Source organism: Fonsecaea erecta (genome assembly GCF_001651985.1).
Source record: "Fonsecaea erecta strain CBS 125763 chromosome Unknown Scaff5, whole genome shotgun sequence".
Lineage (NCBI taxonomy): Eukaryota > Fungi > Ascomycota > Eurotiomycetes > Chaetothyriales > Herpotrichiellaceae > Fonsecaea > Fonsecaea erecta.
Genome location: NW_017387248.1, coordinates 255,435 through 268,315, shown reverse-complemented (window position 1 = coordinate 268,315; position 12,881 = coordinate 255,435). Strand labels below are relative to the sequence as shown.

General features: G+C 56.0%; 6 protein-coding genes across 6 annotated transcripts; 3 read left to right on the top strand and 3 right to left on the bottom strand.

Moving 5' to 3' along the window:
- Positions 1 to 412: 412 nt before the first annotated feature.
- AYL99_06172 (hypothetical protein) lies at positions 413 to 1,300 on the top strand (the record flags this gene model as incomplete). The annotated part of the gene is made up of 2 exons (XM_018837682.1): positions 413 to 847; positions 944 to 1,300. 2 exons carry the CDS (start codon positions 413 to 415, stop codon positions 1,298 to 1,300), a joined length of 792 nt encoding a protein of 263 aa, XP_018692242.1.
- Positions 1,301 to 1,655: 355 nt separating this feature from the next.
- AYL99_06171 (phenylacetate 2-hydroxylase) lies at positions 1,656 to 3,567 on the bottom strand (the record flags this gene model as incomplete). Its single annotated transcript, XM_018837681.1, has 4 exons — positions 1,656 to 2,039; positions 2,134 to 2,456; positions 2,565 to 3,204; positions 3,277 to 3,567. 4 exons carry the CDS (start codon positions 3,565 to 3,567, stop codon positions 1,656 to 1,658), a joined length of 1,638 nt encoding a protein of 545 aa, XP_018692241.1.
- Positions 3,568 to 4,134: 567 nt separating this feature from the next.
- AYL99_06170 (fumarylacetoacetase) lies at positions 4,135 to 5,496 on the bottom strand (the record flags this gene model as incomplete). Its single annotated transcript, XM_018837680.1, has 2 exons — positions 4,135 to 4,487; positions 4,548 to 5,496. The coding sequence occupies 2 exons, from the start codon at positions 5,494 to 5,496 to the stop codon at positions 4,135 to 4,137; spliced, it is 1,302 nt and encodes a 433-aa protein (XP_018692240.1).
- Positions 5,497 to 5,889: 393 nt separating this feature from the next.
- Positions 5,890 to 7,284, top strand: AYL99_06169 (homogentisate 1,2-dioxygenase; the record flags this gene model as incomplete). Its single annotated transcript, XM_018837679.1, has 2 exons — positions 5,890 to 5,957; positions 6,006 to 7,284. 2 exons carry the CDS (start codon positions 5,890 to 5,892, stop codon positions 7,282 to 7,284), a joined length of 1,347 nt encoding a protein of 448 aa, XP_018692239.1.
- A 768-nt stretch (positions 7,285 to 8,052) lies between these two features.
- Positions 8,053 to 10,398, top strand: AYL99_06168 (hypothetical protein; the record flags this gene model as incomplete). The annotated part of the gene is made up of 7 exons (XM_018837678.1): positions 8,053 to 8,844; positions 8,901 to 8,934; positions 8,986 to 9,106; positions 9,161 to 9,181; positions 9,233 to 9,591; positions 9,653 to 9,827; positions 9,921 to 10,398. 7 exons carry the CDS (start codon positions 8,053 to 8,055, stop codon positions 10,396 to 10,398), a joined length of 1,980 nt encoding a protein of 659 aa, XP_018692238.1.
- A 120-nt stretch (positions 10,399 to 10,518) lies between these two features.
- On the bottom strand, positions 10,519 to 12,624 carry AYL99_06167 (hypothetical protein; the record flags this gene model as incomplete). Its single annotated transcript, XM_018837677.1, has 6 exons — positions 10,519 to 11,416; positions 11,475 to 11,664; positions 11,734 to 11,873; positions 11,930 to 12,033; positions 12,097 to 12,278; positions 12,333 to 12,624. 6 exons carry the CDS (start codon positions 12,622 to 12,624, stop codon positions 10,519 to 10,521), a joined length of 1,806 nt encoding a protein of 601 aa, XP_018692237.1.
- Between the last annotated feature and the right edge of the window lie 257 nt (positions 12,625 to 12,881).

Sequence of the window (12,881 nt, the reverse complement as noted above, 5' to 3'; positions counted from 1 at the left end):
GACCCAGGTCCTGTAACGACTCCGTCCCATTGAGGGTCATTCATAAAACCCATCCTGGCAACTTGACCAAAGCCTGGTCAAGTCACGCCTCGCATTGGTCGATCCCCATGACGAATCGTCCCTTGATACACGATATGGCAGAGTTGCCGGCGGATAATCCGACATTAACCTTCACCCCGGGCCGTCTAGAGGAACGAATAGCACCAACGCCCTCTCAACACTCAGCGGATGTAATGAGCTACGCGTGTTAGCATTACAAACACGCACCATTTCGACCGAAACCCGTCCGTCTCAGCAAGGGCGATTGCAGTGTTTGTGGAAAAAGCTCAAAAGGGGGCCCGTTCTGAATCGCCACGGTCCTGGCCTCGATGACGCGAACTGTCAAAAGAGGTCTTTGGTCTTAACTATCACCATGTCCCAAGTTTCCGTTCTCTTCTTCCCGGGCTCGTATTGCCTGCTTCCCCTCTACCAGCCGCTCCTCGACGCGGTCACCGAAGCGGGATGTGAGATCAAGGGCATCCATCCACCGACGGTAGGACCCAGCAGTCGGCAAGGCTATGCGCACACGGCGCCTTCTATGTACGACGATGCGGCGGTGCTCGCGCAGGAGGTCGAAAGGCTAGCCGATAAGGGCAGGGACGTGATCATCGTCGGCCACTCGTATGGCGGCGTCCCGATGACCCAAGCCTCCCAAGGCCTGGGAAAAGAGGAGCGGAAGGCCCAGGGCAAACCGGGCGGCATCGTTCGGCTGGGCTACATGAGTGCTATCATCCCCGCCCACGGTCAGTCGGCGCGCGGAGCCATAAGCGTGGTCCCAGCCGAGCAACATCCTCCCATCGACGTCGATGTAAGCCTGTTCCTTCTCCGTTTCCTGCTTATTTCCTGTTCTCGACCGTGCCGCTGTCGGCTCCAGACTCTCGCTCATAAATCCTCATTGCTTCAGGAACATGGCTGGATGCTGATGGCCGACCCCGCGGCGACCGCCAGCCTCATCCTCCAACATCTGCCGCCTGACGAGGGGGCTGCCATCGTCCGGGACTTTGCCAAGCACTCGGCCCAGAGCTTCCTCGACCCGGTGACACAGACTGGGTACAAGGACATTCCGGTCTCGTACTTGCTCTGCGAGGAGGATCTGGTCGGGCCTCCCGATCTGCAAAGATCCTGGATCGAGAGGGTCGAGCGGGAAAGTGGCCGACGAGTACATGTGACAGCGGTGCGGACGGGCCACATGCCGAACGTGACGGCCGAGAAGGAGACCGTCGACTGGATCCTCCAGTTGACAAGAATGGCAGAGGCGTAGAAATCGAGGATGGGTACCAACACCGCTCGTTCAAGGTAGTAGCAGAAATGAAAATATCTTTCGTCATCATGGCTTCGTGATTGCGTCCTCCTTCTGTGCCTGCTTCAAGGACTACGCTTATTGACATTGACCAGTCACGGAGAAATGAAGACGCGCCCGGGCATGGTCTATCTTTTCTTCTGTCCTAGTAAAAGGACTGTAACGATACATCGGCCGGCGGCGTGAATGTGGCGGGAAACAAAGGGGCTTGTTGACCAGAGTCACAGATATCACAGGGCCTCGAATCCTATCATATCTATGCCTAATCGTTGCTCAATGTGGCCGGTGCCCTCGAGTACATCATATCCATGTCTACTCATTGCTCAATGTGGCTGGTGGCATCGACCGTCTGTGCAAACCATTCGCGGAGGCGCTCCCCGTCACGCACGCGGAACCCGATCTTGAAGGGTTTCGGCTCTATGGACAACCCCGTCGGGTTGGCGTTGCACTCGAGAGGACCCGTCAGGACCGGCCGCTGCGCCGGATCCTCGGCCGGCAGGACTTCAAGTGCGACAAGCATCCGGATAAACGTGACGTACATCTCCCTGTACGCCAGGTGCGAGCCGGTGCACATGCGCGAGCCTGCGCCGAAGGCGAAATGCTGCGTCCCCGAGCCGTCCGCGAGGCCCAAAAAGCGTTCCGGCCTGAACTCTTCGGGCGCCTGGAAGTGATCCGCGTCGTGATCGGCCGCCCACGCATTCTTGGGGGATACGGGTTAGTGGCACTCACTCTGACGAGAACAACAACGCGAGGAGGATGGTGAGTTCATCTTCTAGGGCAGGTGTTCGACTTACCATCAGGAACGTCGTTCCGGCAGGGATGGTGGCCCCTTGGTATACCACATCTTTAATGCTCACTCGTGGCAGAGACATGGGGATGACCGTCCAGAAGCGAAGGACTTCCTTGCAAAAGGCCATCACGTAGGCACATTTCTCTTCCACGAGACACTTTCCCCAAGCGTCTCCGTCGGGGTAGATGCGGTCGATTTCGTCGAGGATCTTTTTCTGCAGTGAGGCTCCTTGGGACCCCGAAAGAATGGCAGTGCCCAGCAGCATGCAGGCCGGAGTAGTATCCAGTCCTCCGGCAATCATCGTCACGCAGATTGATTTGATCTCCGCTACATGGGAATGTCGCGGTCAGCGGATGTTTTTGTATTGTAACGTATCTTCCTCGGCTCAGGCGGACCTCAAGCAGCCAAAAGGGTCAAGGAAATTACAAATCATACCGTGATTTAGCTTGCATGCAGGATCCTGCAGGATGTTCCCGGTGATACAAGAGACGTTGGAACCATTGGCGATCTTTTCCTTCAGTCTTTGCAAGAGGTATTCCAGGTAGACATCTCGCCGGTGCCGGAGGTCAGATGCGTGGTTCGATCGGGCAGAGAAAACCCTCAGCAGCGGGACAAAATCTTGCCAGTTGTTGCTGGTGCTTCTGAGGGTGCTGATGCCCCGTTCAACGGTGATAATCTCACGCAAAAGATCGTTGTCGACCGAGCCGCCAATGCGGAACCCATAACCGAGAGTCAAGCTCAGATTGAGTGCCAGGCGTTGAAACAGGGGATACGGATCGAGGTCGACTTGGCCCTCGCGTCCCCCGATGTGGTCCACCAGTTCTTTGATGCTGGCATAGGACTCCAGGTCGACAAATGGCATATAAGACACAACGGAGGGTCTGTTCAATGCAGTGGCGGCAGCCTTGCGTCGTCTTTTGCAAGATTCATCCCATGGCGATGTGCCAATGGTGAATCCTTGCGATGAAGATAGCACATTGTGAAAGGTGTGCAATGTCGGCCGCGAGATCAGGCTTGACTGATTACCAACCCAGAGTGTCCTGACGGAATCGAAGCTGTTTGCAACGACGAACCTCTGGCCAGAAGGATGGACCGGTTAGCTGGTTTTGCTTTTCAGACATGGGTGAAGATTCATTCTGGAGCTCACTTTGTTTCCCAACCTGATCTGGAACACCGGTCCATACTTCTTGGACAACTCTGCCAGCCGTCGAGGCTGTTCGCTCCCCAATTGAGCAAGGCTTCCAAGTATGGGCAGTCCAGGTACCGAAGGCAGGTGTCTAATGTGTGGGACGTCTGTGGTGTCGAAGATCAATACCACCCCAACCAGAAACACCAGCCCGGCAAAGATCGCAACCCATGCGAAGGAAGCGTTCAGAACCTCGCTGAACCTCGCCGTTCGGTGGAGTTTTCCTGCTGCAACCGGCAGCAGGTCTGCCATGCTGTTTCCCATTCTCAGTGAAGCAGAGCAAACGGGGCACAGCACTGATCCAGCTCGTCCTCACTACCTTCTGCTTTTGTGGTTTCAGCGATTGAGGTCTTTTTGAAGATTTCCACCCTCACCCCCTTGCACAAGGACAATAGTTACGATCAGTATAACCGGATTTCTCGCACACAAAAGTACCCACCTAACTGCGAAGAGCTGTTCGCTTCTATCCCTGCCCTGCCGGGGGCATCCGGCGGCATCTTGGGCGAGCGGAAAGCACCAATTTCCTCGGATCCTGGCAGGGGAGGGGTTTTTCGAGCCTAGGCTCCCATCCGGCGCGTCAGATGGTCCCGGCTCAACATCCTGGAGCTGCAGAAGACATGGGTGGACCGAAATCTGTGCGTGACTCTTGGACACGGTAGTCCAGTGGAGAGACCACCGAAGATTTTCTGTAAGCGACTACTTCCAGTACAAGACGTGAAGCGCCGACTTCCAGCGCGATACTCGTGTCCCGGGAAAAGGAAAATGTGTCAGGAACAGAGCACCATGGTACTCCAAGTATGTCTAGGTTGCAATATATTTCTATATCCATGACGGCTTAATCGATGCCAAGATCGTTCCTGAGCACTCGCCAAAGCCTACCAGGTTCGAATCATCATCACCGCACCATCCTCGAATGACAACACTGTCTCCATCCTCCAGGAAAGTCCGGCGGATCGTAGCAGATAGATCGAAACTCTTCTTGCCTCCGTTGGAGGCTTCGAGGAAAGAGCCCAAAGTCCCAGGTTCTGTGCCACTGATGGTCCCTGACCCGATCAGGTCACCCACTTCCAGGGGGCAGCCGCCCACGGTATGATGGGCGAGCATTTGCGCGAAAGAGAACACGAGATTTCGGGCGTTTGTGCGTGACAAAATTGCAGACTCGCCGTTAGGTGCTAGTTTGATATCCATCAGTTTCTTGCAAGTGCATCAATCTGATTGCAGTCTCAACGTACCTCTCAGCTCGACTTCCAGATTGATGTCGTAGACATTCTCTTTGCGGGCCTCCCGCAGATAGGGATGTAGCTCCGTTTCGTTTGGAATCCCCTGCACATGAAATGGCTCCAGAGCATCTTTCAACACGACCCAAGGGCTGATGGTCGACGCGAATGTTTTGGCACAGAAAGGCCCTAAAGGCACCGCCTCCCATTGCTGTATGTCCCGAGCCGACCAATCGTTCAAGCAAACAAAGCCGAAGATGTGTTTCTCTGCCTCGTTCACATCAATCGGTTCGCCCAGGTCGTTGCCTTTGCATAGTAACGCCCCCAGCTCCAGCTCGATGTCCAACCGTCGGCATGGGCCAAAGCTGGGCCGGGTGTCGGACGGACTCTGCAAGAATTGTCCCAGGGGTCGGCGCACATCGGTGCCCGACACGACCACCGATGATGCCCGCGAGTTGTAGGCCACCGGAAGGTGAAGGTAGTTGGGTTGCAAGGCTTTGGCGGGATCCCGGAATATGCAACCACAATTGTACGCGTGGTTTTTGCCGGCAAAGAAATCGGTGTAGCCTCCAATCTTCATGGGTAAGTGCATCTTGACCTGGTCTTGCTGAAAGAGACAGGCACGTTGAGCTTCAACGTTATGTTTCAGCAAGGTCGGGAATGGGGTTTCCTCTGCAAAGATATCCTGCAAATATCGGCGAACCTTTCGATGGACATCCTGGCCCAGAGCGGCGAAGTCATTGAGTGCTGGATTTGAAAAGGTTGCAATATGGCTGGGGGTCAAGCCTTCAAGTCCAGCGAAGCCCTGATGATGCGCGAACTCGTGTAGGTCCAGGACGAGGTTCCCAATAGCCACTGCTGCATGTCTCCCGGCTGACCGGGGGGTCGTGATAATCCCAAATGGTATGTTGGCCAGTGAGAAATGTGACCCTTTGGGGATATCCAACCAACTGCTCGCTCCCATCTCTGCTGATCTGGTTTCTGGGAGCAGCACATGGTCGAAGACACCACATCCCTTCTTTTCCTCTCTTCATGTTTTATCGCTTGACATTCATTCACATGTTGTCCTCGAGGCTCTGGCAGCCGTGAACCATTCAGGCGGCTTTCCCGGCGGATGTCATCCCTCCATTCCTTTGACCACGGAAATTCTTCCGAAGTGCTTGACCCAGCGATGATCCATCTCTGGCATAAGCCCCCCTCATATCACTGTAGATGACAAACACGCAAGTTTGGAACCGTTCCGTCAGGTGACATGTAGTTCTTCTACAACATCGAGCAAAGCAGTTAAAGGACGGAGCAATCTTATGCTGCGGACGCATCTCAGCGATCATAATTCCAGAGAAGTCGAACCGTCAAGATGCCATACACGACCTTTGAAATCCCCGAGAAATACACGTACCAGACTGGTTTCCTGGCCAATGTGGAGTGGGTGGCTTGAAGATATTGATACTCCGACGCTGACTCTGTGCTTAGAACGGAGGCCATCTTGGGAGCATTGCCCATCGGCCAGAACTCACCGCAGAAATGCCCCTACGGCCTGTATGCCGAGAAGATCTCCGGCACTGCATTCACGGCGCCCCGGTGGGAAAACCAGCAGACATGGGTATATCGCATCATCCCCTCGGCGTCTCATGCGACATTTGCACCCGTGTCTACGGACCAAAGCCTGGAGACCAAGTTCAATTACATTCCTGACCAACTTCGATGGGATCCCTTTGACGTCAACGCCGACGTGGACTGGATCCGCGGCCTGAACATGGTTGCTGGAGCCGGAGATCCGGCCCTGAAAAACGGCGTCGCATATTATATCTATGGTGCTACCCGGTCGATGGCTGACAAAACGGCTTTCTATGATGCGGATGGCGACATGCTGATCGTGCCGCAACAAGGGGCGCTCGACATCCAGACCGAGATGGGCCGGCTGCTCGTCCGACCGAACGAAATCTGTGTCTTACCCCGTGGGATCAGATACCGCGTGGATCTGGTGGATGAGCAGCCGATCAGGGGATATGCTCTCGAGATCTATAATGGCCACTTTCAGCTTCCCGAGCTGGGACCCATAGGATCCAATTGTTTGGCCAACGCCCGAGATTTTCAAATCCCCGTCGCCGCGTACAGCCATGATACCAAGTCGGACTGGCTGGTGTACAACAAATTCCGGGGCCAACTCTTCCGGGCGAGCCAAACTCATACGCCATTTGACGTAGTTGCGTGGGAAGGGAGATACTACCCTTACAAATACGATCTGGGTCGATTCAACACCATCGGCACCATCTCATACGATCACCCCGACCCGTCTTTGAACACTGTGCTCACCGCCACCTCCAACGCACATCCCGGCACCGCTATTGCGGACTTTGTCATTTTCCCGCCGCGTTGGCTCGTCGCCGAAGATACGTTCCGGCCTCCGTCGTACCATCGGAATTGTATGAGCGAGTTCATGGGGCTGATACAAGGTTCTTATATCGCCAAGGGGGGTGGGAAAGGAGGCTTCCAAGCAGCCGGGGCCAGCCTCCACAATTGCATGAGCAGCCATGGCCCGGATAGGGCCGCTTTCGACAAAGCCTCGAACGAGGAGCTGGTGCCTGTCAAAGTCGGAGTGGGAAGTATGGCTTTCATGTTTGAGAGCTGTTATATGGTTGGGATCACGGACTGGGGGTTGACCAAGTGCGCCAAACGACAGCTTAATTATTCTGAGGAGAGCTGGGGAGGATTGCAGGATCAATTCGCTCCGCCGCCTGAGTACCGCTGATGAAGCCAGACGAAGTGATTGATTGCTTGTACTAGGAAATGTATGCCAAGTGTATGCCAGCAAGATAACTTGCTCCGGAGCCTACGCCGAGGTGGAAGAAAGGTTGTGGGGGTCCGGCAGGACGTCGCCATTTGCATCCGAAGCCCCTAAAGACCATCCTTTGTACATTAATAATACGGGACATGCCCAGCTATCCAGGGAGTGGTCCGGGCTCACTAGCCTTAGAGCGGAGGCCCTGAAGGCCTGGTAGCTGGCATCCAGTTCTTCTAGCCTTTACCCCGGTCATGAGGACGCCGAGTTCGCTACCTCCCCCGTCTTCCATCACCCCATACCTACCCACCATATACTTCGTATTGCCTTGCATGCCGCTCAACTCGACGGTAATGACTCTTCTGACTCCTCTCTTGGCTACCCGCAGACGGTGATCTGCAACAACTCTCATATCAAGTATCGGTCCCCACGGTTGCATCTGTCGAAGAATGCTGCAAAGCGGACGGCCCAAGCGCGCCAGGGCGCTTCAGGCATGCGAGGTATGCCGGACCAGGAAAAACCGCTGCAGCGAGGACCAGCCGTGCACATATTGCGTGGGTAAGCTTTCTGTGGTCGTTGGCTTGCCTTACATAGTTGGCTCACGCGAAGGATCAGATCATGGCTTAGAATGCACATATTCTCGTGTCCATCGCGACAGGAGACCACGATCACGGCAAGTGACCCTTCTTCGACTGTGCATGTACCTCTGGCCTGACCATCTACGTACACAGGCCTATCATGCAAATCGAGTCACAGAGCATGGATCCTGACTCTCTACGGCTCCATCAATCTCCCGTTATAGAATCCGGGCCGAACAACGTCGAGTCGTGGCCAAATGCCCCGAGCCATGCAGAGCCCGTCGAACAAACATCGACCCGTCTTCCACCAACCAACGAGACGCAGAGGCAGCCTGCTTTGTCTTCGATGAATACCAACAGTGCCGGTTCGGTCTCGATCACGCCACAACGGGCGGCGTCGGACGTGATGGACACGAACCTGCACACCAGCAACCTCGAATTCTACGGATCATCATCCTCCGTGGCGTTCCTCCGTCACATGGAAATGCTATCAAACAGCCAGACCACCGACCCCGTCGGCGGGCAGTCGAGGTGCTCGTTAGCCTCACTCCTGCACAACACCGAGTTCTGCCCCGACACGCCGCACGACCGGCAGGCGGCGCCAGAGGCCGGTACCAGCTCCGACCGATTCCACTTCCGTGTTGCGAGACGATTTTTGGACACCTACTTCTCCAACATCCACCACATCCAACCCATTTTCGACGAAGACGTCTTTCTCAGTCGTTGCGAGGACCTCTGGTTCAACACCCCCGAAAAGCAACCGCTGTCTTTCGTGGCGCTTTACTACGCAACCTTGAGTCTGGGCAGCCTCGTCATGACCTTTGAAACCCCCGAGATTGCCGGAGCCGATCGTTTTACTTGGAGTCGCAGGTTATTCAATCGCGCGCTCGCCATCGTGACAAGGCTCGGCACGACGACCGACATCGAGATGGTCCAGTGCTTCTACATGATGGTACGCAATTCCGGTACATGCTCCGACGCTTCGAAACTAACACCAATCCCACTCAGAGTAAGATATATCAGCACGAACTCAACCCTCATGGTACGTGGGGGCTTCGTTTTGTTCGACACATTGCCTGATGTGGTTTGTTAGTGGCATATCTCTACTCCGGTCAAGCGGCCAGAACTTCATTGGCGATCGGAATCAATCGACGACCCATCAGTCCCGACGCCACTGATCCGAGAGCTTCGATGATGGCAGCGAAAACATGGTGGTACGTTACGCGAGGCTTTGGGCTTTTCCAATGATGGTTCGCTGATGTGACCAGGGCTGTCTATTGTCTGGACATGTACGACAAAAAGGCACTTCCAGGAGGAGCCGAGCACTGACTTTCATAAAGACAGACCAGCTTTGCACTGGGCCGACCTGACAGCCTTGGGCCTGACGAATACCATACACAAGATCTTCCCATCCAATCTGTGGGAGAAGCACGGTCGAACACCAACACTCTAGATATTGTTCCCTGCATGGTGCATCTCTCGAGGATCATGCGCCAAGTGGCACTCGCTCTGTACACGGTCCCCTGCGAGATGGACGAGAAGCTCCAGCGGGCACAGACCCTCGATGCCGGCTTGTGTAGTTGGCACGAGCAGATCCCAGCTTACCTCCGCATCGACCACCACCAGGTTCCAAGCCAATCCCTCAAGCCGAGCGGCCTGGCCAGCCCCGCTAAGAAACAGTCCGTCGTGCTCCAGCTTCGTAAGTATCAAGACAGACCTCTATTTGCACGGAACAGGTGGCTTCTGACGGGGGTGTCTAGGCTACCTGAACCTGCGCATGATCGTCCACGCCGCGTTCATGACCCAATCAGTAAGCGGCGGATCAGGCGATGCCATGTCCGTGCGCGAGTGTCAGCGCAAGTGTCTAGAGGCTGCAGAAAGTACGATTGACCTCATATACAACACATTCTTGAGCGACCATTTCTTTCAAACATGGTACGCACCAATTCTCCCCGGGAGCTGTAGCTCAAGAGTTTGATGTCTCTTCATGTCTGAGCCTGTCCGTCGCTGATGCCATTCTGATGCCAGGTGGTATAACGCCACGTACACCTTGTTTGCCGTCAGCATTCTGCTCGCCGCCGTCTTCCAACAACTCGCGACCAGCCAGCACGCGCTCGACAACCTCTTCGTCCACATCGACCGTGCCGTGTTGATCCTCCAAGCCATGGATGAGTGCCTGGTCGCCCGGACCGCGACCGCGATCATCAAGCGCTCGCTCGCTCGGGCGAAGAGGGCTCCGCAGCCCGCATTGGACGGAGGCCAGGGGCCATCCACGCGCAGGGTGGGTTTCAGTGACGGTGCGCTGCCCCTGTCCGCCTCCTTTGAGCAAGCCGCAGGGCCCGGGGGCGTGGAATCACTATTGCAGCCGTATCCGACGACGGGGGTTATCGACGAGGAGGAGACCATGGGCGATCTCGACTGGCTCAACAGCTATCCGCTCGACGACAGTAAACAGGCTTCATTCTGGACACGGTGGGCACAGGAGCTGGAAGTTTTGGGAACATGATTGACTCAGACTACAAATATAGCCTCTGTTTCTTGAGTGTTGCTCGCACCCAGGTTTCTCCCCTTGTGAGCACTCCCTATCATCATCCAGCACGCCTTCCTTCCCCTTTTTGAGCACGCTCTATTGAGAAGGGCGCCCTGTAGCCAGGGACACTACGATCGAGGATGGGTGTTCCGGTCCGGAGTATACGACGTGCTTTCCCCGGTTGCGGTTCTCCCCTGCGCGATCCAGCTGCGGAAACTCCGGCAATGTCACCTCGTGGCCCTTGATTTCGAGCCGCATGGCCTCCCCCGGCTGGAAAATGATCCCTCCGGGCCACAGCGGAATGTCCACACACACAATCTGGCCCGGGGGGATCTTCTCCTCGTGGTCGTGGGCGTGGTAGGCCACGGCGGGCGCGAGCATCGCGCTTTGTTCGGCCGAGATGCTCGGGTCGGTGCCCAGCCGGCGATGCGAGGCGCGGAGTCGGCCGTTGGGGCCGAGGTACTTGAAAATATTCAGATCGGGGACGTCATCGGGCGTGGTCCCGGCCGGGAGGCTGTCGAGGGGGATGTTGAGGTGCTTCAGAGGCCGGCCGTGGGCGTCCAGCTTGCGCACAATCACGTAGACGTCGAGGTCGTCCGTCTCGGCGCACGACACGTACAGTTTGGCCTGGGAGAACCCGATCAATTCGGTGTATTCTCCGAACGTGAAGGTGAAGTGCGCGCCGTCGTCATCCCAGGAGTCGGAGGTGTAGCTCGACGTCGAAGGCTCGGGGGGCGGACCGCCTTCCTCGAGAGCGGCAGCTCGACCATTCAGGTAGAATGTTCGGTGCTGGACGTAGGTAGGCGGGTAGACAGGCTCCGGCCGGTCCACGACCGAAGGGATGTTGAAGCCGAGCAGGCTGTGCCGGACCCGGGGGGTGGACTCCCAGCCATTGGCTTTCCCGTAGAGGAAGCGGTCGAAGAACTTTTGGAGATCGTCGTTTGCCGACTTTTGATACAGGTCGTGCCACTCTTGCGTGTGATGGATCCGAAGCCTGGGCGCATATCAGAGGGTGTTTCGTGGGAGCAGCCCTTTGGGGTGGACGGACTCACCATTTATCTTTGGTGGATGAGAACAAGAAACCCTTGATGGAGCCCAGAGTGTGTATACCACTGGAGAAACTGGCCAGGGCGTAGACAGGGACGTTGATTTGGGTCAGTTTGGCGCGTTTATCCGCCCAGTACTCGTTGAAGAGCGGATACTTGCGGATCATGGCGCCGAGATCTTCACGGCCATTCTTGCCTGGCATGTTGGAAGGGCCTCGTCAGCAGTGTGGAAGGCCGGTGGAAGAGCTTTACGGTCATGTCTTACCGCAGTAGCCTTCGCCCCGATAGTCTACAAAGGAAGGGTTCGGAATGCCCCCTCGGCCGAGCATCTCGCAGTAGCTGTCGGCCAAACCTTCCCAGGGAGCAATGGCCTTCAGATGAGGCGGTCTCTCGGCGGCGATGAACCTGGACGGTTTGTGAGCTCCATGAATCCGGGTGGCACTATAGAGGCTGTGGTCTACCACTGAGAGATTCCAAGCCACGAGTTGCCGGCAAAGGCAACGGCACCATTGCACCACGAGTGCGCAGCAATGGATTCAACAGCATCGTAACCGTCTCGGCCTTCCTGGACCGTGGCTCGCGGTTAGAAGGGACGATGACAGCTTGTAAGTCAGGGGGTTCTACTCACTTGTGTTCCTTGGGCAACCTGATCTCCTTCCGAGTCGAAGGTGCCGCGAACGTCAATGTTGACGATGGCATAGCCTCGTGGACACCATTCGGCGGGATCGGGAGCCTCGAACTTCTCAAGATCGCTTGTCCAGTCCTTGGGAATCCCAGCCCGCCAGGGGACACGATCCAGACTCTGGAAGCCTGCGGGGAGCTTAGGGCTGATTCCCAGCGATCAGGAACGGCTGAACGACGTACCATTCCCCTGTTTCCCGTACGGACTCCATGCCACAATGGCTGCGACGGGTGTGCTGTCCGAAGATGGAGGCCGGAAGACGTCCATATATATTTTGCACCCGTCTCGCAGAATAACGGGCACATCCCTTTCGAAAATTAGGTCACTGTCCAAAGGGCGCCGACCTGGTTCTTTCTGCCATCCTTTCGGAAGCACTTCGTTAGAGGGACCGAAATCCTTCCAGCGTTTGCTGAAGTCTCTGTTGGCTGGCTTGAATGCGACTTCAACCCCACCGACGCAGAACTTGGTCGCCATGACCAAAGGGGCGTGAAATCGTGGTAGTTGGAAATCAGCCTTACTTGGCCTTGTTGATGTGGCCTCGTGCTTCTCCCAGCATGTCGGCCTTTTAAACACCGACTACATACGTGAACGACAAGGAAAGTGCTTAATAATTATGAGCCGGCAGGACAGTCACCCAACAGTGTTGGTATCGGCAGGAAGCAGAATGCTTGGGAGGTTTCATCTCCACCCGCTTTGTGTAGGCGGAATTCCCGGCGGCATGCTCGTAACCC